Source organism: Canis lupus, chromosome 33 (genome assembly GCF_003254725.2).
Source record: "Canis lupus dingo isolate Sandy chromosome 33, ASM325472v2, whole genome shotgun sequence".
Taxonomy (NCBI): domain Eukaryota; kingdom Metazoa; phylum Chordata; class Mammalia; order Carnivora; family Canidae; genus Canis; species Canis lupus.
Genome location: NC_064275.1, coordinates 17166705 through 17193028, shown reverse-complemented (window position 1 = coordinate 17193028; position 26324 = coordinate 17166705). Strand labels below are relative to the sequence as shown.

The window sequence follows — 26324 nt, the reverse complement described above, 5'->3', positions numbered from 1 at the left end:
ACTATTTAAAGTGTTATTTTAAAATTAAATGAATCAAAATAAAACTTCACATTCATGGTACAATTCAGTAATTGCCTACATTGTATCTTTTGTAGAATTTCGGTTTTCATAAAATTCATTTACTAGTTACTGGAAAATTATTTATATAGACTACGATATATGACTAACTAAAGGATCAAAGTTCACACTGTTTAAGTAGTTACCAAACTATCAATTAAATAATTGTGTGCCTTTTCCCTTTTTTGATTCTAAAGTTTTAAAAATATTTTTAACATGCATGGTTTTATATATGAAGTTCCATGAAAGGAAATATTCACTGTCTATGTTTCTTTTCTGGCCATTTTATTGTTTCAACTAATAATCTCTGAAAACATTTTTCCATAGAGAGGAGGTGATTGTTAGAAATGGTGCACTCTGAGCCTCAAATATGCTAGACAGGCCCTCGTCATGGAATATGTGTGCTGTAATAAACAGTCATGATTTTCATAAGGAACTTTAAAATGTGAGTCTTCCAAAACTTCGAGTGACTTAAAAAGGGATAGGGTACTTCATCAGAGGAAAGCCTGAGGATAGTAGAGGTTTCATCCTTCTTCTGTGTATGTTTATTTGAATTACTTTTAATATTGAAAATTCCCCACCATAAGCCAGGAATGTTTGAAAACAACAGCATGAACAACTAATGTTGGCTGATACATCCATCCAAAAGCAACTGTGATCCTCACCTCTCTTTAGAACATGTTCCTTTAACCCCTCAGGGCAGCTTTTGATTTCTTGAATGCCATGAAATAGCCATACATAATTCAGGACAAGCAGCCAAGTGTCAACATTCCTGTCCCACGAGGAATTAGAGCTGTGCCATTTAGCTCTGTGTAGCATTCCTGCACTACAAATATCCGTTCGAGTCTCAGGGGGATGCGAAATGTTAATACCCTCTTTGTACAAAGAGCGAGTACTCTTGATGACTTTTAATGCCTGTTGGCAAGCCTTCATTCATCTAGTCATTCCTCCATTCAAGAAAAATCTCTGTGCCAGACAATGAGACAGCCAGTGATCCTCACCCTGCTGATAAGAATATGCAGGAACCACAGCGATGTTTCCATAATGCCATTGGGAGTTGGTGATATGGTTAGGACCATCAGCTGACTCTCCTCCTCTCCACCCCTGCTCTGTGTGCTCCCCCATGCACATAGCCACATGGGCTGGGACTAGAAGGAATGTTCACTCGTGCTACTAGCACTGGGTGACAGACTGATGGCTAAATGGAAAGGCGACACAGACTTAGAGCTGGTTTTATCATGTCAGTCACACACTGCTAGAGGTGAAGTTGTGGATGTGTTTGTATGGGGGGGAAGGTGGGTAAGAATTTTTCTATTTTCATCCTGTTTTACAGAGATTGAAGACCAGTGAGACTAGGTGGCTATCTCAACATTACATGACGTGTTAGTATTTGAGCAACCATGTTCGAATGAATATTCTAGTTTTTAGCTATTTATGGACTTTTACAAATTTCCCAAAAGAATCAGGCTCTGTATTTTCTCATGGTGAATAAGTGAAATTTAAACATGGCCCACCTAATGCTTACTGCATTTATTCTGAAACAATCTCTGGTCTCCATGCCACTACATGAGCAACCCATGATCCAAGTGTGTGTCAATTCCCTGAATCTGCCATGAGATTCCTGGCCTCTCTGCCTTTGCCCTTCCATGTCCTGAGTCTGAAAATACGTCCCCTGTCCCATTCACTACTCTATCAACGGGTTATGCATTCACTTAGGTTCAGCTCAAGTAGAGCTTTTCCATTAAGCCTTGTCCCAATAGTCCCAGCTGAGGTTAGCCCTCTACCCACCCAAGCAGTTTGCACCACGTTATAGTGTCATTTCATTCTCCCATCTGTCAAGCGTCTTTATCTCCCATTAGAAGGCAAGCCCTTTGAAGGAAGACATCATGTCTTACTTATTTCTATACCCCCTAACAACTGTTCAGGGTCCCTCTGAACCCTGCTTTCAGCTCAGATAAATTTGAAGAGAAAAAGAGTGGTAAATAGTAAGTTTGTTCTGGGAAAGTGACTATGTTAGTTAATTCTTGTCTCATCCATTAAATGCTGAGCTCCTTGAGGGAAGGAAGGTCTTTGCTTATAACTATCTCATTGTTTTCCACGATGTTGGCACCAATTTCTAGGCCCCATAAACTCTGACTGACTTATACAAGTACATGAAAAGGGAAGTTAGGAGGCTGAGGTAGTCTATTAACTTTAGGCGGAAGAATGGAGTTCTGGAAATTCGAATTTCACTTGGCTTTTCTGTTTCTGGTCTCTTCACTTTCTTGTTGTAAGTCTAACCACATCCAGGTGTTATATTGTTAGGCACTTCCTTTTGGTAAATCACCCTTTCTCTTCAAGTTTTTGAAAACTTCATCCTTATAACTTGGCTTTTAGCTTGCTTTCATTTTTATTTTGAATTTTTGGAAGTGACAGAAACATAAGTCTTAAAGTAAACTTGTTTGAAGTTTCAATGCATTTATAAATATAGAAATACTCAAAAGTTTCTGAAAATTCTTTGCAGTTCTCTATCTGGTTCCTGGAAACTCAGTCAAGTTTCTGAACAGAAGTTGATGAGATGTGAGCAGAAATCATATAGTGAGAGGCTTTTTTGGAGGTTAGGAAATAGCTAAAAATGAGACTATTTATGAGGGTAAGGGTGTAGAAATAAAGTGGAACATTAAGCTAAGTAAAGCAGCATGTGCAAGGCAGGGCCAAAAGCTGCCCTCCACCTAATTCATCCTTAGCCTGCTTTGTCCTTAAAAGAGAATTATGCTATTATCTCAATTATACTTACATGAGATGGTACATTTGTTTAGAGGAACCACTGAAGGTGAGAGTAAGAAATTTATGAAGGGGATGTATTGGATATATTGCTGAGAAAGTAGTTCAGAACAGGGAAAGACAGAGCCAAGAAAAAAAACATGAGGCTGTAGGAAAAGGAACTTAAAGAGAAGACACTCTAAGACCTTAACTCTAATGGAAAAATAAAAAAGTATGAGCCACTATAACATTCATAAAGGAATCTGGCTGATTGTAGTTATTTTGTTTTACTAGCACTGGGAGTCCGTTCGGTAGTAGAATATTCTATGATTTATATACACTCATGCAACTGATGCAAAAAGAAATTAAACAGTTGTCATAAATTGGTGCCATTTCTCTTGCTCACGTGCATGTGTCTCCAAAGGGACAATATAATCCAACAATTAACAGAGAATGGATACTTCCACATACATTTACATTTAAAGTAATTGAGGTTTGACCCTTTGGAGGCAAAATGTTTTTTGAAGTGACCATTTCTGATTAAATTCTTTGTATAGATTGAACTCTTCTTGGTTTCAAAAAAAGGGATATATTAAGCCTAATTCAAAGTTTGTTGTTGATTCAGTCTTCTCAGTATAATTGTGACTCTGTATCATATAACACAATTATGCTCTTAAGCTAATTAGGCAATGATAATGGAATTGTAAGGATTATGTATAGAGGGAGATGAGTTTGGATTCCTGCAGTATCTATTTTGCTGTTTAGTGAACACTTCTTCATGTATCTTGGTTCCCAGTTACATCCTAAATATTGAGGTTCCGGGTAAATACTTTCATGGTAAGTTAAAAGAAACAGAACTTATTCAAAAATATAGTTTTAAAAATTCTTTTTTCTTGGCTGCAGATTTTTTATGCAATTGACAATTGCTAACAGAAGGTTCATAGAAGATAACAGAAAATTCATTTCCAGGAAAAAGCTCTCTCCACCAAAACAGAGGGAGACAACTTCCATTAGGTTAGGCCAATAGGCAGAACTTCCAAAAGAGGTGCATCACTGTTCCTCCTGCCCTTTCAGAAGACAAAACATTCAGGTTATGTCAGAACGTCCTATCATCCAACAATTATCTTGAGTTGCATGTGTTCTACATAGAAAAAGTCATGGAAAAAATTGCAAGACAGCGCTAAGGCCTTTGAGAAACAAGTAAAGAAAATTTCTAATTTCAAGTATAATAAGGAAATAATTGTCTACAAAAGTTCCTCTCTCCCACTTTTTGGAATATATCAGAACTAGTAATAGAAAATGTGATTACTACTCAAGAAACAGTAACAGAGTAATGGTTAGTGAGTTACAGAGTAATGGATTCTAGTATTTGTTTGAATGCTATTAAGCTATTAGCATATAACTTTAGGCAAATGCTTTCCTACATCTGTAATATAGGTTTCATAATAATAATAACATATATATTTTGTTGTGCAGATTAGAGTTCAAATACTTAGTATGGTTTAACAGCCCCTGGAATATAATAAATTATTATCATTATTTTTTAAAGATTTTATTTATTTATTCATTCATGAGAGACACACACAGAGGGAGAGGCAGAGACATAGGCAGAGGGAGAAGCAGTCTCCATGCAGGGAGCCTGACATGGAACTCGATCCCAGGTCTCCAGGATCACGCCCTGGGCTGAAGGTGGCGCTAAACTGCTGAGCCACCCGGGGTTCCCTAATGTTGGAATATAATAAATTATTGACTGAAAATTGCTTTTATTTTTTGCTACTATTGGAATAGCCACAAAATAATAAAACATTTCATAGCAACAAAAACGATCAGTAATATTTTGGAAATTGACGAATTTTTTTTTTCAACAAATACTCATTGTGTGCCTACTATGTACCAGACACTCTGCTAGTAAGGGTTAATATACTGAAAAATGTTATCCAGGAAAATTATAAAATCGTATTTGAGAAGTCTTTGGCAGAAACTGTTGGGTGGCAAATATCTGGTCTTTCTAGAGCCTATTTGATTTTAATTTTGTTTTTATCTTTCAGGGGAAAAAGCATGTAATGAACAACTGTATGTAAAGAGATATTCCGTACACACTGTCTCAGCAGGGAATTCATTTGCTCTGAATTGCCCTGTGAAATACTGTACTAACAGACCTAACGTGAGCTGGTGCAAGCTTGAAGAAAAAACCTGTCAACCTCTTGACTATAAACGTCAGAATTGGAATGAAAAGGGGAATATTTCAGTGTTTATTCTGCATTTTAATCCCCTGCTGCCTAGCGACACCGGGTCATACCGCTGTTCTGCAGATTTTCCATCTGGACATGTGGAAAGCCATTCAGTAACCATTAATGTGACAGGTGAGTTCTACAAGACTATCTCATATTTTTTTTTGTCTGTTTTAAGAAAAAGGAGCACCCAGGTTCTCAAACAACTATGTTAGATACTGAAGTCATGTAAATCAGGGGGCTGCCACACTCCTCAGATTGTGATCTTTGTGAGCAAGTGTGTGTGCAATTTTGGGGTAGGTGAGGTAGAAGAAAATAGAGAAAAAATATAATAAAAGCTATTATGCCTCTAGGGAGTATAGCATTTATTCTATAAATCCAAAAGTAGATCACCGAAAAATAGAAAAAATTACCAAGTAAATACCAATAGTAGTAGACAGTTCTCTATTCCTTGTCCTCTTTTCTTTTTTCTTCCACTTACCAGTCCTTCACTTTTATTGATAATAAATCCTTGAAGTCATATCTGTGGTGTTCAATTATAATTTGTTAGTGATTCGTAGATTGCACAGAGAACAAACTGTGCACAAATAAGCCTGTCTCCCTGATGAGTTTTGAGGATGTTTATAGTTTTAGCTGCCTCCCCAGTGCCTCCCAGAGGCCTTCAATAGGCTCAAACATCAGGTTGAGGTTAAGTTGAGCAAAACCAAACTGAATAAAACATGGACAGCAAACAGAGTAGAGGAAAATAAATAAACACGTTTGATTTATGAAAATCCCACATCATATCAATGAAGATGTCTGCTTTTGCCACTTCTATTCAACATTGAATTAGAAATTCTAGCCAGAAGACTTAGGCAAGAAAAAAAGAAATACAAGGCATCCAAAATTGGAAAGGAAGGAGTGAAACTATCTCTATTCACAAATGACCTGATTTTATATATAGAAAATCCTTTAAAATCCACATAGCTACTAGAGTTAATAGATTAATTCATCAAGGTTGTATGATCAGCTAAAAAATCAATGGTATTTCTAAACACTAGCAATGAACAATCTGAAAAGAAAATAAAAAAAAAACAATTCTGTTTATAGTAGCATCCAAAAGAATAAAATACTTACAAATAAATTTACCTGGGAGGCTCAAGATTTGTATACTGAACAAAACATGCCTGAAAGAAATTAAAGATGTAAATAAATGGAAAAACATGCCATGTTCACTTTGAAAGACTTAAAATTGTTAAGATGGCAATATCTTCCAAAGTGATCTACAGGTTCAATACAATTCCCATCAAAATCCCAACAACCCTTTTTTTAAAATTTTGCATAGATGAAAAAGATGATCCTAAACTTTACATACAGTTGCAATGATCTAAATAGCAAAAAAAAAAAAAAAAAAAAAAAATCTTGGAAAAGAAGAGCAAAGTTGGAGGACTTGCGCTTGTTTGTTTAAAAATTTACTACTCAATTACAATAATCAAAAGAGCGTGGTACTGCCATAAAGATAGGTATACAGATCAATAGAATAGAATTAAGAGTCCAGAATAAATCCATACATCTTTAGATAATTTACATTTTTTTTCTTCCAAGATTTTATTTAAATTCAATTTAGTTACCATACAGTATAGTATTAGTTTCAGGAGTAGAATTTAGTGATTTATCACTTACATGTAATACCTAGTTCTCATCATAATAAGTGCCTTCCTTAATGCCCATCACCCGTTTAACCTATCCCCCCACCTATCTCCCCTCAATCTCTACAGTTAAGAGTCTCTAATGGTTTGCCTCCTTCTCTATTTTTATCTATTTTTCCTCCTTTCCCCTATGTTCATCTGTTTTGTTTCTTAAATCCCACATATGAGTGAAATAATATGGTATTTGTCTTTCTCTGGTTGACTTATTTCACTTAGCATAATATCCTCTAGTTCTATCCATGTTTGTTGCAAATGCCAAGGTTTCATTCTTTTTGATGGCTGAGTAATATTCCATTATATATACTAGAATATTATATATATGAATGGAATATTCTATATACACACCCCATCTTCTTTATCCATTCATCAGTTGGTGGACATTTGGGCTCTTTCCATAATTTGGCTATTGTTGATAGCTGTGTTATAAACATTGGGGTGCATGAAACACTTTGAATCAGTATTTTTGTATCTTTTGGATAAATACCTAGTAGTGCCATTGCTGGGATGTAGAGTAGTTCTGTTTTTTTATTTTTTGAGGAACCTCCATACTGTCTTTCAGAGTGGCTGCACCAGTTTGCATTCCCACCAACAGAGCAAGAAAACGTCCCCTTTCTCGGCATCCTTGCCAATATCTGTTGTTTCCTGAGTTTTTAATTTTAGCCATTCTGACAGGTGTGAGGTGATTCATCAAGATAAAAATCTTCTGCACAGCAAAGGAAACAACCAACGACACTAAAAGGCAGTCTATGGAATAGGAGAAGATATTTGCAAATGACATATCCAATGAAGGGCTAATATCCAAAATCTATAAAGAACTTATCAAACTCAACACCTACAAAATAAATAATCCAGTTAAGAAATGGGCAGAAGACATGAATAGACATTCTACAAAAAAGTCATGCAAATGGCTAACAGTCACATGAAAAAATGCTCAATATTACTCATCATCAGGGAAATACAAATTAAAACCACAATGAAATGGCCAATTGACTTTTAACAAGGCTACTGGACCCATTCAATGGGAAAAGGATAGTTTCTTCCATAAATGGTGCTGAGACAATTGGATACCCATATACAAAAGAATGAATTTGGAACTCTATTTCATATAATATACAAAAATAAGTAAAAATGGATCAGATATTTAATAAGAACTAAAACAATAAAAGCCATATAAAATTTTAATACTATGTTTCCTTAAGGAAAATGTGGAAGTAGATCTTCATGATCTTGGAATTGTCATTTTTTTCATACAACATCAAAAGCATAGATACATAAAGAAGTAAATTGTACTTCATAAAAACTTAAAACCTTTAGGTTGCCTGGGTGGCTCATTGGTTGAGCCTTCGGCTCAGGGCATGCTCCCAGGATCCTGGGATCACGTCTCACATTGGGCGCCCTGCAGAGAGCCTGCTTCTCCCTCCAGAATGCTTTCTGGAGAAAATTGCTCTTGATAGAGCAATTTACATACTAAGGTATTGAATTTTTAAAGAAATATTACTTTTTTAACTGGCAAAATAAATGATAAAAAAAGCAAAACTTGCAAAACATTACTCCTAAGATATTAATTATACTATGAAAATACAGCAATTGAACACTATTAGATTGTTTATATAATGTATAATAAAATTAAATGGAGGTTCCTTGGGTGGCTAAGCTGGTTGAGCGTCTGCCTTTGGCCCAGGTCATGATATCAGAGTTCTGGAATCAAGTCCCACATCAAGCTTCCTGCTCAGCAGGGAGCCTGCTTCTCCCATTCTCTCTGGTGCTCCCCGTGCTTATGGTATCTCGGTAGCTATCTCTGTCTCTTTCTCTCAAATAAATAGATAAAATCCTTAATTTTTTAAAAAATAATTAATTAATTAAATTAAATGCAGTGGCATTGAGTTCACATTCCTTGGTAAAACAGCCTTCTTGTGTAATTCTGTTTTCCTTCATGGGAACCAATCCCCTTCTGTACAAGAGGGAGGAATTTAGCCAGTGTCAGGGGCAAGCCAATAATGGCTTCTGACATGGAACTGTCTCAGGGGTATTACTTGTCTCCTCTGTCCCATAGTGGGGTCATTCCAGTCACTACAGATGGTGGCACAGTTTGTAAAATGCATGAAGGTGCCTGTTCTAGGAATCAAGTAGGGGCTGAAATTAGGATCAACAATCTGTCCCTCTTGGGGAGATGGGGGCCAAAGGGAAGAGAGGCAGCTTCTCCCTGGAACTCGGTTCCTTGGCGGGGATACGCTTGTTAGGATCACGCTGGAGATGAGAGAGAAAGAGGGAACGGTGAGACACGAAGGGCCTTTGAAGTTTCCCTTTGGAGATTTCTATTCTCCTGACTTTGTACTCTCCTAAATTTCCTATCACTTTGTGAATGAATGCTCCTGACCTGAGGGGATTCCCAAAGACTTCGCTTTGGCCTTCGAATCTTATCTGTCAGCAACCTGCAGTCTGGGATTGCCTCCCTCCTACAGCTTCATGAGTGTCTCAACCCTTCACTATCTTCCTTCCAAATATTCCAATCAGCCATATGGACTCTGTGTCTTTAGTGTTTTCTCTTTTGGTTCAGCTCAGCCAAATATCTTCCTAATATACTTAATTTGCCTAATAAATGGCTTCCATGATGCCACTCCTCTATTGAGTCTTTGGCAGAGCATCCTCAGGGCTTCTAATGTTGGGCTCGCACTTAATGAGCATTCAAGGCCTTCCACAGTCCATTGCCACCTGCCTTTCTGGAGTGTTTCTGGACTCCACTTCGAGCCTTTGCTCCAGCCCAATAGCTCTCCCTGCCATCACATGTCTTCGCCATGTTCCTTCCTATGCTGCTATCACCACTCATCTGCCTCCACCTCCTGCAATTCTACTTTTCTGTCGAGCCCAGCTCATTTCCCAAGTTCTTAATGAAGCCTTCCAGAGTTCATCTTAGGAGAAGTGATCTTTCTTTTCTGGCAAATTTCCTGTCATTTAAGGTCTGTGCCTTTCATTTATCAGACATTTTCTTGTACTACAGTAATGTATGTAAATTTTTTTTTTTTTTTTTGGAAATGTTCTTTATACCATGAAGAATTATAGTGTCCTGGGAGGCAGAAACTGTGGTGTTTTTTTTTTTTTTTATTTAAATTCAATTACTTGGGGCACCTGGGTGGCTCAGTAAGTTAAATGTCTGCCTTCAGCTCAGGTCATGATCTCAGAGTCCTGGGATTGAGCCCCATGTTGTGTCCCTGCTCAGTGGAGAGCCTGCTTCTTCCTCCACTGCTCCCCTTGCTTGTGCTCCCTCTCTTTTTCTCTCTGTGAAATAAATAAATAAAATCTTTAAAAAAATAAGTTAAAAATATATTCAATTACTTAACATATAATGTATCATTAGCTTCAGAGGGAGAGGTCAGTGATTCGTCAGTCTTATATAACACACAGTGCTCATCCCACCGCGTGCCTTCCTTTATGTCCACCACCCAATTACCCCATCCCCCCAACCTGCTCCCCTCCAGCAACCTTCAGTTTGTGCCCTATGATTAAGAGGTTGTCAAGGACGATGCTTTTCATAAAAATAATGTGGAGGTATGATTTAAAAAATTTTTAATTTTCTCCTCTTGAAATATCTTTCTCAGGGGCTATTGGAAATTTTCCTGCTTTTGTATCTGACTCTCCTTTTCTTTTTATATTCAAGTTAAGAACTGGTCCATGTTTAAAAAAAGAAAAGAAGAGAATAAGTTAAGAACAGGGCTTTGGCAGAGTCAGGACTTGATGCTACTGGGAAAGCAATATTCTCCCAGAATATTCTCCCAGAATGAAGAAAAATGCTTTGCAAAGCAAAGCTCCAGGAAAAAAGTTGACGGAGCTGGGAAGCAGTCCTGGGAATGCACATTGGCCTGCAACTCCATCCTCTCCAATATGCCCTTGGTCAGTCCCTGATTAGGAACTTCACAAGGGCAGATGGTCATCCTCCCAGCAGAAAAGTGGGGATGGTCTGAGTGGGCAGGAAGTGGGAGGCACAATCTGTTTCAGAATGATACTCAGCATGTCATCAGACACATCCTTTCCTTGTGGCCTTCTATGCCCCATTAAGCACTTGTTGAATGAACATCTTGTTTTTTTTTCAAGTGTCAGAATGTGTCATAGAGGCTGTATCCTATCCTTATACTTAAATAATTGGGAAGCAGGAATCAAAGCAGACAAAGACTGTGTTGTATTTAGTCTTTCATCAGGCTTCAAAATAAACCCAGAGATTTACTTTGTGTCCATAAAGTGCCGCCCAGGGATCCCAAGTATTATTTTCATAACGATTTCAATTCTTTATCTGGATTTTCTATTTCAGAATGGACTCGAAATAATTCAGAACACCCTGTACTAAGTAAGTAGCAAACTAGTCCAACAAAATTAAGAACAGTAGATTATTTGGTGGTCAGAGAAATAATAGAAGTTGCGTTTTCCCAATTGAGTGTATTTGTTTGCATTAAGTTATCTATGTGGGAACCTTCCTCCTTATTTCTATCTATACCCGTCCCCCAGACAGCTGTGTTGGTCATCTTGGTAATGACTTGGCTGCTGTCCAAATCCAAGCAGCAGCTGCAGCATGAACAATACAGCATTTGTTACCACTCTGAATTATCTAACCACTGTTTTCCTACCCTCAGTAGCTCCTGACCACCTTTACCTCAAACCAAACACATGCGGAAGAAAATAGAAAATGATGTTAATATAACTATAAATAAAAATTTCCTGTGTAAAAAGTCAACATATATACAGAATTAATGATGTGTAATGTATTATATTTTTCTATTCTGCTGTGATTCATGTTTCTAATTTTTTTTTTGTGATCTATTACGCTGTTTCATGACTCATCAATGAATTGCAACGTACCACGGACAAACAGAACCTTAATGGAGGTTAACATTGATCATAGCAATGAGCACCAGCTGTATGTCCAGCAAGGCACATTTGGCAATAACAAAGATATCTTGGGATAAGAAAAGTACTTAGTATTTGGAAATCCCAAAGAGTTATGAGACCACAAAAAGCCATTGTGTGAAGGCAACTAGATTTTAGTATCAGAAACATGTTGGCTTGAGTCCCAACTGCAACTCACTAGCTCTCTGGCCTTGGGCGATCTGAACAATAATACTTTTATCAAGGCATGAAACTGGATAAAAATAAAGTCTTCCTTACTTTCCTTTAGTGGTGAATATGACAGTTAAATAAGACAATGTCAATGAAAGAGCTTGTGAAGTGCTGAGAGCAGTTTATGGGTATTTTTAGAGGGGATTAACCCTCGTAGAATAAAAAATTCTTACAAAAGATGAATTATAACCCAGAGCCACCCACAAATATATGCTCATCAAGCCCAGTGTTCTTGAGGAAAGCTTCCAGAAGAGAAAGAGAAGCTGGAAATATCTCCTTCATTTAAGTTGTGATGATGCAGAAGGGATTACTGATCCTATTATATCTCCAATTTCTTAACTGTCTTTAGCATTGACTCACATTTCAGATACAACCAGTGCCTCAGGACCACCTTCCACAGAAGTGATGGAGAACAAACATTGGATGCTTTATAGTTTGCTTCCTTTGGGGGCATTGCCTCTTCTCATTACCTGTTTCTACCTATTCTGCTGTCTTAGAAGGCACCAAGGTGGGTTTTATTTTCTACCTTCTGCTATGTGCCACACCTTTGGGGTTCACTTATTAGGGTTGATTAATTTTTAGTTGGCTCCTGTTGTTTTCTTTCCTGATATCCTGTGAGGAACCATGGATAATATCCTCGGGGACAACTCATCGTTCTACCAAAAAGACAGATGGGTTAATTCAGGTCCCTCCCAGTCACGGTGAAGCATCATCATCACAGCACAGTGCTCCAGGCAGGGGTTGTGATTAGGAGGGCAGATGGCTAGGACTTACCCATTCTACTTAGGTGAATCTTTTTTTTTTTTTTTTTTTTTACTTAGGTGAATCTTAAATTTATTAAACAAGAAACTATTCTAAACTTTAAGGGTATTGAAAGAGAACTAATCTCTCAAGTCCATTTGTCTGATTTGAGTTAGTCTCATCCCCTTTTTCATAGCCACATGCCATCATGCCTTGTCTCAATGAAGACCAAATATCCCCAAAGGACACCGCCACTGGCATGCAAATGGGTGGACATGGGTGGGGAAGCATCCCACCTATGCTCTAGACACTGAACTCCAACCTAGCAGTCTGATTCTAGAAACTATATTCTTAGCACAACCTTAACTTACAGGCAATTGGGGAAGAATTTTGCGTTGTTCTTTACTCTTCTTGGTTTCTTATTTTTTGTTTTTGAATTCCAGCAGAACAAAAGAAGCCTTCTGATACAGCAGGAAGGGAAATTAACGTGGTATGTTCTATATGTCTACTAAAACAAATGCAATCTAGATTATACCATGTTAACCTTAATATATTATTTCAAATTTAATAAGGCTATGGAACACTTTACCCTGTGCCAGGAGCTGTCCAAATGCTCTCTATATATTGACTTAACTTTATAAAATGTGTTTATTTTACATTTACCTCCATCATGGCCACCTTTAAACAGTTCATGTTTAAAATGTTTCAACATCTTAGCTGGTGTAATCAGAGGAAGGCTGAACAGGGCCCTGTTGAATTTTCTTTTTAGTGGAGCTTGGATTGTTAAAATTCTTTGGATTGTAAAGATTCTTCAGGATTAACAAATCTCATAATAAGAGGTCTTTTGGAAGAACATGAGTGGCAGTGTAGAACTGAAGGAGAAAAGTCAGAGACTGGATATACAACTTTGCCTCTCTTCTTGAGCTGTTACGTAATTTCAGACTGCTCGTATATTCTTGAAAAAATACCTTAAAGTCTTTCTGGGAAAGAGTTGAGAGTTAATGAAAGAATGAACTGTATATTATCTCATAAAGTGATGTGTGATTTCTTCATAGATCACAAGCAGATAAAGAAGCATGACCATATGTATAATTATTATGCAAAACTCTCTTGTAATGAATGTGGGCTCATCAAGGAGGAGACTTCCCAGACAAAGCAAAGGGCATTTTGGAGGCAGGATCAGTTTTCCCACAAGTTCTTGGAATATAAACTTAGGCTTTTTCTTTTGGGTTCAATGTTGTGTGAGTATTGGAACTCAAAACAAACAAAATGAGGCAATATATTTCTGAAAACATTTTATGGAAGGTCTTCAGTTGAAAACAAATAATCATATGTTAGGCACTGCAAAGGAACCTGTGTGTGTGTGTGTGTGTGTGCATGTGTGCATGTTTCAGAGTGTAAGGGTAGAGATGAAGAAGTAGTAAATTTCTCAAAAGTTCCAGAAATCTCAAAGGTAGATATAGCCAATAATTTTACATACTATATTAAATGACAGACTTCCCCATCAGGTTGCCCACTTTTAAATCAAACCAAATACATTCAACTTTGTAAACTCCTATTAAGTTTTTAGTAAGCAGCAGTAGGCAACATTTTGTTGGGGGCTACAGTTCTGTTTCTTCAAGTAAGAAAATTTTCTTTAAAAAATTTGTTTATTCATGAGAGACACAGAGAGAGGCAGAGACACGGGCAGAGGGAGAAGCAGGCTCCCTGCGGGGAGCCCGATGCAGGACTCGATCCCAGGACCCCAGAATCATGAACTGAGCCAAAAGCAAATGCTCAGCCACTGAGCCACCCAGGTACCCCAAGCAGGAAAATTTTCTTAAATGTTGTTTTCTTTCTTCCTGTAGTGAGAAACAATGAATTACATTCTGTTGCGATCAGAACTGAGATCCATGAAACCATTTAAAATGATAATCTAAATAGTTTCTTGTTGAAGTTAAGCCCAGGTTGATTAAAATGTAGTCATATTTCTTCCTGTGTAGGCTGGATAAATTATTTATGATCTGAAGTTGAATTCAAGAGGTATTCTCTGTGTGTGTAATTATTCGGGAATCTTATTTTAAGAAGTCTGTGTCTTTCACAGGAATTCAGAGCTCTGGTCCCATTTGAGTTGGTCAGCATTTCAGAAAATAAGGTGATGTCATGTAGGTCTCTGAGACTAAAGGTTTCCTAGGAAGGGACTTGCATTGGAATCAGTGGGATTGAAATCCAAAGAAGAGAAAGGAACTGGTAAAAACAGGGCAGGTATATATAAAAGCCAAAGTTCTCGTCTTATTCCACAGTAGTCCCTGGAGGGTATAAATGTATTTGAATACTAAAAAACACTCAGCTGTCTATTTTTTAAGTGCTTTGTAAATGGTAAAATGCCATACAAATATACAGTAGGATAGCTGCTTTGGTGTTTGTCCTCTCTATTGACTACAGTATGGTGCACCAGCCTCTGTGGCTTCCACCCACATTGCTGAGGTGCCACAGGATAGGGTCAGCCACAGTGCACCATGTTTTCTTCTACCTCATTCATTCTAATTAAGTTTTTCATGGAAACCAGCCATCTTTTGGAAGGGAGCCTAGTAACTGAGTTGACAGACATAGACACATTGTAAAAGTATGACAGTAATCCTGTTGATATATTGAGGATTTTTGGCTATTTATTAGGTCACATGACAGTTTTCTTCCTCAGTGCTTCTCTAGAGATTTTAATGAATAGAGGTTAGGGCATTTTTCAGCTGAGCCAAGAGACTGGATACGGTAAAACCTTGTTCAATCATTCAGCCTTAGTGTTATTTTCTGGGCAGCCACCTCACTGGAAGGAAGCAGGATACTCAGCAGCTAATGCTCAGCTTCTCAGGATAGGACCATACATGCATATATGGAGGAATTTGGCCAAGGAGCAGCAGGAGATGTACTACTTCACATATAAAAGAAGGACAACAAAGTTGCCTGACAAGGCATGTAGACTGTCAAAGACTGTGAACTCGATGCCTTCAAGGAGTTAGGCCAAACTTCAAGAACATAAATTGACTGACAGAACTGGGATTTAAAAATTGAAGTAACAACTTTTAGCATTAAAATGGGTCTCTTCAATAAATAAATAAATAAATAAAATAGGTTTCTTCATTTTTATCAGGCAGCGTTCTTAAATAGCTGGAACTGTTCTGTGACTTCAACAGTGTCTAATAATAAAGCATAAAATAACTACTCTGGAGGAACATAGTGGCCTTAAACCTTCCATCTTTTAGCAAGCAAGAATCTGCTAGTAGGTGTCAACAGTGAATATGAGGAAGAGTAAATTATTTCTGCTGATGCATTGGTTCAATGTAGCATGTACTCATAGTTTGCTGATTGTATGCACTATTGCATCCTTAGGTGGTATTTAAAGCAATCTTTTTTTCTCTTATAGGTTGATGTTCCCCAGCTCTTTAGGAATGAGCAAACTGAAGCGGGAACCAGGCAAAATCCCCAAACACTGCCGTCAGGGACTAGTACTTATGATAATGACCCTTGGCTTAGGGTCCAGGAAGAGACTGAAGTTTATTCTAACCCATGTCTGGAGGAAAACAAACAGAGCGTTGTTTATGCCTCTCTGAACCATTCTGTCATTGGAATAAATGCAAGAGAAGCAAGGAATGTGAAAGAAGCACCTACAGAATATGCAGCCATATGTGTGAGGAGTTAAACTCAACCCTGATCTCCAACCAGTGATCACTGAATGATCAGCATGTCGACACCATTATCTGAGCCCAACAGAATGTCAAATAATATTCTTCGACCTGAGAAGTTTCACTTTAAGGAGGCTCATGTTGGTGCTTAGGTCTTAAGGGTCCATAGGACAAATGACCAAAGTTCTCTCAGAAGTTCTGAGGGAACTTTTTTATATTATAGCCTTGAACAACAACACAAAAACCCTTCCCTCCAAAACTGAGTGATATTGTGAGTAGCAGGGTAGTAGAACATTTAAACTTAGCTACATCTTACCCAATGTACAAAGTTAATATATTTTTTGAGGATAAGAGACACATGTAGGCAAGAGAGATTTGTGTCATCTGGATCAGCTCACTACACTCTCTTGACAAAGAATGTCCCAATTTGACTAACACAACCATCAACAAAGTAATGATAGTATGTTTCTGGTTGTTCTTCCATCAGGAGAAAATTTCCTCTGTCCATCTCATGCTAGGGTTTCTTAAATGTAAAGAAGAAATCATTTCAGACTTGATATAAGAAAAGAATGGAAAGAACAGATTGTGCAATAAAGATGTGGAATACACCAACTAATGTAGAGTAGATGTTCCCCTTCCCTGACGGACAAATGGTTTTATCTACCCTGTTACACTGCTAAGCAAACATAGGTATTAATGGAGTAATTAATGTGTGGTGCATTTATAAACAAGGTTGTGACTCAGTGTTTGGGTCACTTGGACTAATGTATATAAATGTGATGTAATGCTGCTGAATTAATATAATTGTGGGTGTCTAAATAAACATAAAAATCAGTTAAAGTAAGTATCGTCAGGCAAGTGGAGATAGATAGCTTAAACTGCTTCATGGTTGACCTGATAGCACAATTAATGGAATAGAGAAAAGTCTTGAATATTTAGTTGGCCAGTACAGGTCACCAAACTTTCATTAAGCACATCTGTATCTTGCTGCTCTTCTTACTAAAGAGTCAGGGAACATCATACATAACGAAGTGGTATAGCTTCATAACAATTCATTTTAAAATATTGTAGTTGCAGCCACTTGAGTACAGCAAGAAGAGGTGGTTTTAAATTTTCTGAATTTCCAGAGTACTTGAGTCTGATTATTTCATAAATAGCCTACAAATTTATTCGACAACTTGAGGCTATTAGGATTCTCAGGTGCTGCTACTACATAAGGCAGTAGACCTCGTACAAAGTGGGCAGCAAAGGTTGGGATCCATTGGAACAAATATGTGAACTTCTGCACAAATGAATGTGGTGTGTGTATGTGTGTGTGTGTGTGTGCATGTGTGCGTGTATTAGAAAGAAGACTAGGTGACTTACAGAAATGGTAAGAAGAGAAACTGACAAAATGGACATTCCATATTGGTTTCCTAAAAAGTTCAAGATACTAGAGCAAATGGGTCATTAAAGAAAATATATGAAAATAATGTTTGAAATGATGGGGATAAGAGTATGATATCTCATAGAATTTCTCATGCCGTAAAGATAAAACTGAGATTTTTGTGGTGGGGCTTCTCTTCCGTAACAATAGTGGCATTAAGATTTTGCCCCTTAGATTGGGATTATGAGCATTGGTTTAGAGTCAGTGTTATCTCTCCAGTATGATAGTGCTGTCCCTGGAATTTTGAGCAACTTGCTCTAGGTGGGCTCTTTCAGCCAAGCTGCATTTTATAGGCAACTACTTAAAAAGATATATTAGAATAACTGTTTGCGGTATTCTTAAATATAGAAACAGGAAGTATGGGAGGATACGTTTAGCTGCCCTTATCAGATAAACACACAGCTAAAGAGTTCTTTCATAATTTTCTTGAATTTAAGCAACAACATATTTCTGTCTATTTTTTAGGATATTCTTAGCATGTCTTATAGTAAAGATAATGTTGGTAACGATTTCATCTCTACAAATGATTTATTCTTACATTTGTACCATGCTGCCACAATTCCAAATCTTTTATGTTTCTATTGCTTATTAATAAAAGGTGTCAGAATTATATCTGTACTTCTCAAATAAATATATTTCAGTATTATTCACATGGCTTATTTCATTAACAATAGTTATTAAAACTTATTTGGAATCAATTTAGTATTAGTTTTTGTACTAAAAAAATGCATGTGGAAAAGTGATTGTCAAGCCTTATGGTGCTTAAAAACAGCCTCAAGAACTTGATAAACTTGATGACCAACTCCCGAGCGCTAAGAAATTCTGATTCAGAAGATCCAGAATATGGCTCTACAATCTTCAGAAGACACCCTAGATAATTTAATGCAGGTTTCCCCGTATAGAGGCTAGTTTGGCATATGTGGTTGATTTGATTACTTTTGCCTACCAATCAAGACTTTCTAGGCTCCAGAATTAATTCTCTGGCTGGATCCTGTCTATCTCTCTATGTGTGTGTGTATTTTAAGAGCAGTTTTAGGCTCAGTAAAGGTGAGTGGAAAGTACAAAGAATCCCCATGCGTTCCCGCGTTCCCTGCCCCTATGCATGCACAGCCTCCTCCACCACCAACATCCTATACCAGAGTGGGACATGGTATATCTGTTACAATCAAGGAATCAACGTTGACACATCATTATCAACTGAAGCCCATAGTTTACATTAGGGCTTACTCTTGCTATTTTAATTCTATGGGTTTTGACAAATGTATGGTGACACGTGTCCCTTATTATAGTAATGTACAGAATAGTTTCACCTCCCTAAAACTCTACTGTGCTCTATCCATCCATCCTTCCCTCCCCCCAAACTCCTGGAATCCCCTCACCTTTTCACTGTGTCCAATGTTTTGCCTTTTCCAGAATGTCATATAGTTGGAATCCTATGTAGCCTTTGACTTCTCTCACTTAATAGTATGCATTTAAGGTTAGTCCATGTCTATTTATGTCTTGCTAGCTCATTTCTTTTTAGCACTGAATAACATCTCATTGTCTGGATGTAACAAAGTTTATTTGCCCAATCATCTACTGAAGGACATCTTGGTTGTTTCCAAAAGTTGGCGATTATGAATAAAGCTGCTCTAGTCGTCCCTCTGCAGGTTTTGGCATAAACATCAGTTTTCGACTTATTTGAGCAAATACTAAGGAACGTGATTGCTGGATCATATGGTAAGAGCATGTTTCCTTTAGTGAGAGACTGTCAAAATGCTTTCTAAAGTGGCTGCACCATTCTGCAGTCCCATTAGCAAAGAGTGAGAGTTCCTGTTGCTCTGCATCCTCGTCAGCATTTGTTATTGTCAGTGTACCAGATTTTGTTCATTTAAATAGGTGTGGAGAAATATCTCTTTGTCTTAGTTTGTAATTTCCTATTAACATATGAAGTTGATCATGTTTTTATATTCTTACTTGCCATCCATATATCTTCTTGGTGAGGTATCTATTCAGATCTTTCACCCATTTTTAAAATTGAGTTGCTTGTCTGCTTACTGTTGAGTTTTAAGAGTTGTCTAATTTGGATAGCAATCTTTTATCAAATACGGTTTTTGCAACTATTTTGTCCCACGTTTGTGGCTTGTCTTTACATTCTCCTAACAAACATATCATGTTAGCAGTTATTTGTTATGTTTGCTGCCATATTAGACTCTGGGCTTCTCACAAGTCAAGATTAGGTTATATTTCTTTTTAGTGTCTCATCCCAGTCCTTGGCACAAAGTAGAATTAAATAATGTTTAAAGGGTAGATGATATATTTGTGAAGTGGGTCATCTAATCCCTTGCTACTCAAAGGATGGCCTTCAAATTGGTAGCACGGGAACCCCCTGGGAGCTGTCAGAAATGCAGAATTTCAGGGATGCCTGGGTGGCTCAGCGGTTGAGCATCTGCCTTCAGCTCAGGGTGTGATCCCCCATCTGGGGATGAGTCCCACATCAGGCTCCCTGCAGGGAGCTTCCTTCTCCCTCTGCCTGTGTCTCTGGGTCTCTCATGAATAAAATAAATAAATAAATAAATAAATAAATAAATAAATAAATAATTTTTTTTAAAAAAGAAAGAAATGCAGAATTTCAGTTTTTATCTACTAAATAAGAAATTGTATTTTTTTCACAAGAATGCTCAGATGATTTGTGTTATGATTGGTGTTATTTCCCCACCAGGAGTCAGGTGTGGCAGGAAGCCAACTTATATTCATGACAGACTCATTTGGAAAGTTCTATTTTAGGCAGGAACAGGAAGAGCCTCACCACCCAGCCCAGAAAGTAAAAATGGCAGGTGAGAAAGAAAACATTACTACTTTATAGAATATTTGCCCTGAATTTGAGAACACAGGAACTGAAAATCCTGTGTTAGAAATCAAGTGACAGGTTCAAAAGCAAGTTCTGGGGATTAATCTTTAAAAATCAGGCCCCATTCTGAAGTCAGTCGGGGTAAACGTTCCATGGGAATCGCTTTATCTGCAAACAATCTATGACCACATACTAAGCGCCTACTAGTTTGTTAGGTTCTGAAGTGACATGGTTGAGAAAGATTCCATTACTGCTCATCACTGCTTATAGCACGCTTCTATAGACGAAGAAGTAGAAACTGAACAAAAACAACAAAAAGTAATCTGATAGTTGAGGTGTTCTCAGTCCCCTGTCACTACCGGTCTTTGATCAATTGAAACATACGGAAGTCAGATTGAGAGAAAGGTTAGTATTAATGGTAATGGTACATTAGTGAGCATGGCTTGGGTCCAATGACAGCATAAGTTTCATACCAGTTCTTCCACTCAAATCTTGCTTGGCTTTGGACTTATATATACATAGGAAGAGTTAGATTTAAAAAGAAACACCCAACCAGCCATGTGGGAGATGTGTCTGTCTCAAGCCTTCCGAGTTGTAAATGAATGAGAGCCAGGGTTGTGATGACAGCCTCCTTAGCCTTTAATGCAAGGGTTCCATCCCAAAGTTAACTTGGTAAAAAGAGTGAGAGGTTCCGTTCATCTCTCCTCTTTCCATAAGAAGAAGTCTGCAAGGGAGTAGATCAGTGGAAGACCCTATTTCACAAGTTAAAGTAAAATATGAGGCAAGCAAAAGAATGATTCTTTTTTCCCTAATTTTGATAAGTGCCTGCTGGGTATTAAGTTACTAGAGGAAGTGACAGGATATGAGCCAAATTTTAGCTGTAATTGTCATCTAAATAATATATATGTAGTTACAAAGTGCTTTCCTCTATATTATACAAAACATTTTATGTACTGTGAGAGCTCAATTGCAACTATTTTCTCTATACTTCTTGGTTGTCCAAAATGTATGTAACTAACATGCTGATATGGTCATACACTTCACTTTTATTTTAGACAATATTATAAACTTACTCAAGTCTTAATCAAAGTTTGACAATTGAGAAATAATTTTATTTGAGGTTAAAAAAAGGAGGGTTGGGATGGGCCAGAATTTTATCAGGTTAGAAACCTCCAACCTTCTCAAGCTACCCTTAAAATGTCTAAAAGTGATAATATCTCCAAACTGGACAACCACAGGTTGAATTGTTTTTCAAACTGCTGGGTATTTGTGTTTTCTTTGAGTGATACTCTATGTAGAGATTGGATCTCAAGTTTTATTTGAGTGATATTAATATGTAGTGTGTATCTCAAGGTAATAAGTGCAAATTAAATAATATTACCATGAATCTCTTCCAAGGAAGTAATCCTAGGAGAGTTGGATCCATAGTGGAGCTAGAGCCTATAGGTCGACTGCTATATTAAATTGAGTCTTGTGCTCCAGGGCTTTCTATGGTTCATAACCAAGCATTAATAATCACTAGACAATATTTCACCTCTTGTGATTCTTGATGATCTTTTGACAATAATACTATTTATCCTAACAGATATCTGTTTACTATTTATTGAGTGCTTGTCTATGTGTCAAGCAATGTTCTAAGCCTTTTAAATGTATGACTTGCTCAACTCACATGATCACCTTATGGAGTAGGTAGTTGTCATACTCATTCCTCTGATCAGGAAACAGGCACCTAGTGGTCAAGTAACTTGTCCACGTTTATAGGGCCAATAAGTGGTACAATCTGGATCGCAACCTAGCAATCTGATTCCAGAACCTATGTTTTCTTACTGCAGCATCAACTTGAGCTTAAAGAAGGATTTGCGCTGTTCTAGACTCAATCTATTATGCCTTAGATCTATCTGCTGAAGCTGACCCAGAACTGTTGGATTAAACCCTGTAATCACTGCATAACATTGTGTAAGCTGGTGATGCCAGTTAGTAGTTCTGGGCTATTGAGAGAAGAAAGGAATTGTATCAGGCAAGGATTTCAAACTACATTGGAGAGTATTGCACTGATGCTGATGTCAAGGACTCTGGTCACCAGAGTAAGAATGTAAAGGATGATACAAAAATGGACAGGCCATAATGAGGATGTCAGTAATCCAAAACAGTGACCAGAGATCAGGCCTGGGGTAGAAGACCAGCACAAGGCCCAGCAGCCAGAATGGAGTTGGATCTGTGCCAATTGCATTTGAATGTAGGAGTCTCTAACTTTGGTCTTACTCAGGCCTGGTCCCTGGGGTGGGCTCAAAACTGAAGATAAAAAAACAAGTGTACATATTTGTGTGAAACTGAGGAATTAGAGAATCTGGAGGTTGCCGGCAACAGTGATGGGGACAGATATGGGGCTTGGGCAGACCTGACATTTCTCATCACGGCTCCATCTTCCCTCCCCTTGAGAAGCATCAATGTGTTGAAAAAACCAAGTAGACAACAGTGATGAAACCAAGAAAAAAAGGGCCCAGATGCTCAAGAGAAAATCACTGGACCAAAATTTCAGTTAAGGTAAGTCTCATTACTCCTGAGTTATAAAAGCACCTTGGTGGCCTTGGGAAAATCAGAAGGTGTCCCATTTGCTAAAACCCACATATCACAAAATATCTTAGTTTTCATCACTTTTAGCTGGCAACTCTTTTAAAAATATGCTAACCGTGTGGTTTATGATTCTCCAGGAGGCTAGAACAACCTCTGAATTCAAACTGTTAGGTTTTGTCGTAAAAAAGGTACTGCCCTATTCTGCATTGCAAGTATCTCCAGGGTCTTACATTACTTCAGAAACCTCAAAAATGCTATTAGCAGAAGATGTAACATATCTACACACATACACATGCATATATATATACACAGACATATACATATAAATATATACATGTTTGAAAATGAAAACAAAAATTAATTAATTTTATCATTTGTTAATTTAATTTTTATGGGTACTGCTTGGAGGGGGGAAAAGAATAGTGTGGAATAGTCAAGAATAGAAATGAGACTTTCAGTGAATGTAGGTTGATACAGGGTTTTAATTTTAAATCTGGATCATGAAAATTAGTTGCATAGTTAATAACAATACATAAAGAAAAAAAATGCCCCCAAATTGAAAACAGACTGAATCAAGCTTATGCATCAGATTGATAACCATGCATATAAAATAATTATGATATGTGACTTGATCAGTATTTCAACTATACATCCCTGCAGATTATAAGAACAAAAAGAACCATATAGATATTTTAATCTGCATTTGGTATTATTCATAGCTACACTGATATTCTTGTTTTAAAAATAAATATGTGGGGGCACCTTGATGGCTCAGTTGGTTAGGCATCTGACACTTGATCTCAGCTCAGATCCTAATCTCAAGATTGTGAGTTCAAGTCCTGTGTTGGGCTCCACATTGGGCAGGGAGCCTACTTCAAATACACACACACACACACACACACACATACATACATAAATGTTAAAAAATTAAATATGTGGAAAACACAGGATAAAGCAAATATATAATTATGTTAGTATATTTAGAAGAAAAAGTTTTCCTGTACAACAAAATTTAAATTAAAGATGTTCAGAATCCTGAAATCTAAGTTTTGAGTTAGAAATCTAAGCATAAAATCATGATTTTTTTCTATTAAAAACTATTTCAAATCTGACTACTGAAACAAAGCAACATGAGAAACATGTAAAGAAACATAGGACACATTTGAAATCCTATTTCTAATTTCTTTAAAAGATAGTTGACTGTTTAAAGAAAAATAATAACGTAATGTGAATTTTATAGAACATGTAGAAGTAAAATATAGGCCAGTAACAGTCCAAAGAATGGGTAAGTGGTAAATGGAAGTATTAAAATACAGGGTGATAAGTTAGTGATGCAAATTAAAATCCCTAGAGCAATCACTACATTTATTTTTTATTTTTTTCTAAAGATTTTATTTGTTTATTCATAAGAGAGACAGAGAGAGAGAGAGAGAGAGAGAGAGGCAGAGACACAGGCAGAGAGAAGCTCCATGCAGGGAGCCTGACATGGGACTCAATTCCAGGACTCCGGGCTCACACCCTGAGCCACCCAGGCGTCCCAATCACTAAATTTTCAATAAATAACTCAAGCTAAGGAGCCAACAAAGGAGATAAAAATAGAATATTAAATACTCAATAGAAGTCAAGAAAGAAGGAAAAATGGACAGAAAACATATAGGACAAGTAAATACAAGCATTAAGATAGTAAACTTAAACCCAATTCCAATTAGTTAGAAACTTTCAAATTGAAAAAAAAAATAAAAGCAGGGGGGCACAGAGGTGGCTCAGTGGTTGAGCATTTGCCTTCAGCTCAGGTCGTGAGTTTCTATGAAATGCACTTTAAGTAAAACTATGTAGGTTAAAAGTAAAAGGGTAGAGAGAGATATCACACAAACATCCATCCCAATAAAGCTGTAAAGGCTGCGTTATCATTGAATGTACGAGCACTGGGTGTTACTCTGTATGTTGGCAAATTGAACACCAATAAAAAATAAATTTATTATTAAAAAAATAAAGCAGATGTTCAGAAATAGAAAAAAAAAGAATGTACAACTCAAGATTAGGAGTTTGTCAGAGATAAAGGACGCTTCAGAGTAATGGAAGAGTCAGTCTCTCAAGTAGGAAGGACAATTCTAAATGTGTACGAATTTCATAGTAGAGCTTCAAAATACATGAAACAAAAACTGAGAGATTTAGGGCAGCAGTAAACAGATCTGCAATTTAAATCTCAGTTAAGGGGCACCTGGGTGGCTCAGTTTGAGCACCTACCTTAGGCTCAGGGCGTGATCCTGGGGTGAGTCCCATGTCGGTGTCCCCACAGGGAGCCTGCTTCTCCCTCTGCCTGTGTCTCTGCCTCTCTCTCTGTGTCTCTCATGAATCAATAAAATATTTTTAAAAAATAAAAAAATAAAACCTTGAACCGCAAAGCTAATGATATCAATCCCTGGGGCTTTTGGACGATGACTAGGGTGAGGAGGGAGCCCTCCTGAATGAGGGCAATGCCTTATAAGAGAGACCTCGGAGAGACCTACCTCCCTTCCACCATATGAGGATACAATGTGCAGTCTGCAACCTGAAGACAGCCCTGCCCCAACCATGCTGTGACCCTGATCTTGGACCTCCGGCCTTCAGAGCTGGGAGAAATCAATGTTCATTGTTTACAAGCCAGTTAATGGCATTTTGTTATAGCAGCTTGACTACACTAAAACAAACAAGGATGTTTCATACAAGATAAAACTCTTATCCCCATTTAAATGTACAGATTCAACAACAGGAAGTGACAGATGCTTCTCTCTTTTGGTAAACCATTTCAATGGAGAAGTGAAATTATCAGTTTAAAGAGTGAGGCTTTGTAAGCGTGAATAGGAAGTCAAATCCACCTGATGGACGTGTTTGATGCAGGCTGCTCTAGGAGCCTGGCCAGAGCCTTCTCCTGGGCCTCTTCCCATCATATCTATTGGAATGTTCAGCTGGGGATGGTCAAAGCAGGTGGCTTCGTGGATATAAACTGCCAGCCATCTGTACCTTTATTGTACCTGCTGGGACACATGCGGGGAAGGGAATGGCTTCGCCTAGATCTCCTGGCTAAATATGGCAGAGGGATTATGTGAAGGACGGGACCTCAGACAAACCTAATACCTGAACTTAAAGGACGAGCTTCAGAAGTTGGTCTTGGTTTCGCCTGATGGAAACGTCTTGGGGTTGCTTTATACCAGTTGTCTACACATGGTGAGGGGGTAGGCCGGTAAGCTAGAAGGAGTCAGGCAGGGAGAGGGCCAAGGGGCTCTGTAG

At 37.7% G+C, this 26324-nt stretch overlaps 1 protein-coding gene across 2 annotated transcripts in view; it reads left to right on the top strand.

Annotated features, from left to right (window-relative positions):
• The window catches only part of BTLA (B and T lymphocyte associated), a 28224-nt gene extending 9928 nt beyond the window's left edge, over positions 1 to 18296 (top strand). The window contains exons 2-6 of one of the 2 annotated variants that reach the window (XM_025477790.3): positions 4848 to 5162; positions 11022 to 11057; positions 12192 to 12332; positions 13012 to 13055; positions 15966 to 18296. In XM_025477790.3, the coding sequence (XP_025333575.1) occupies positions 4848 to 5162; positions 11022 to 11057; positions 12192 to 12332; positions 13012 to 13055; positions 15966 to 16241 (812 nt within the window). In that variant the 3' untranslated portion in view covers positions 16242 to 18296. Of the gene's footprint in view, positions 1 to 4847; positions 5163 to 11021; positions 11058 to 12191; positions 12333 to 13008; positions 13056 to 15965 lie in introns of both variants that reach the window. The other variant, XM_025477780.3, reaches the window with a different exon arrangement.
• Positions 18297 to 26324: the final 8028 nt, after the last annotated feature.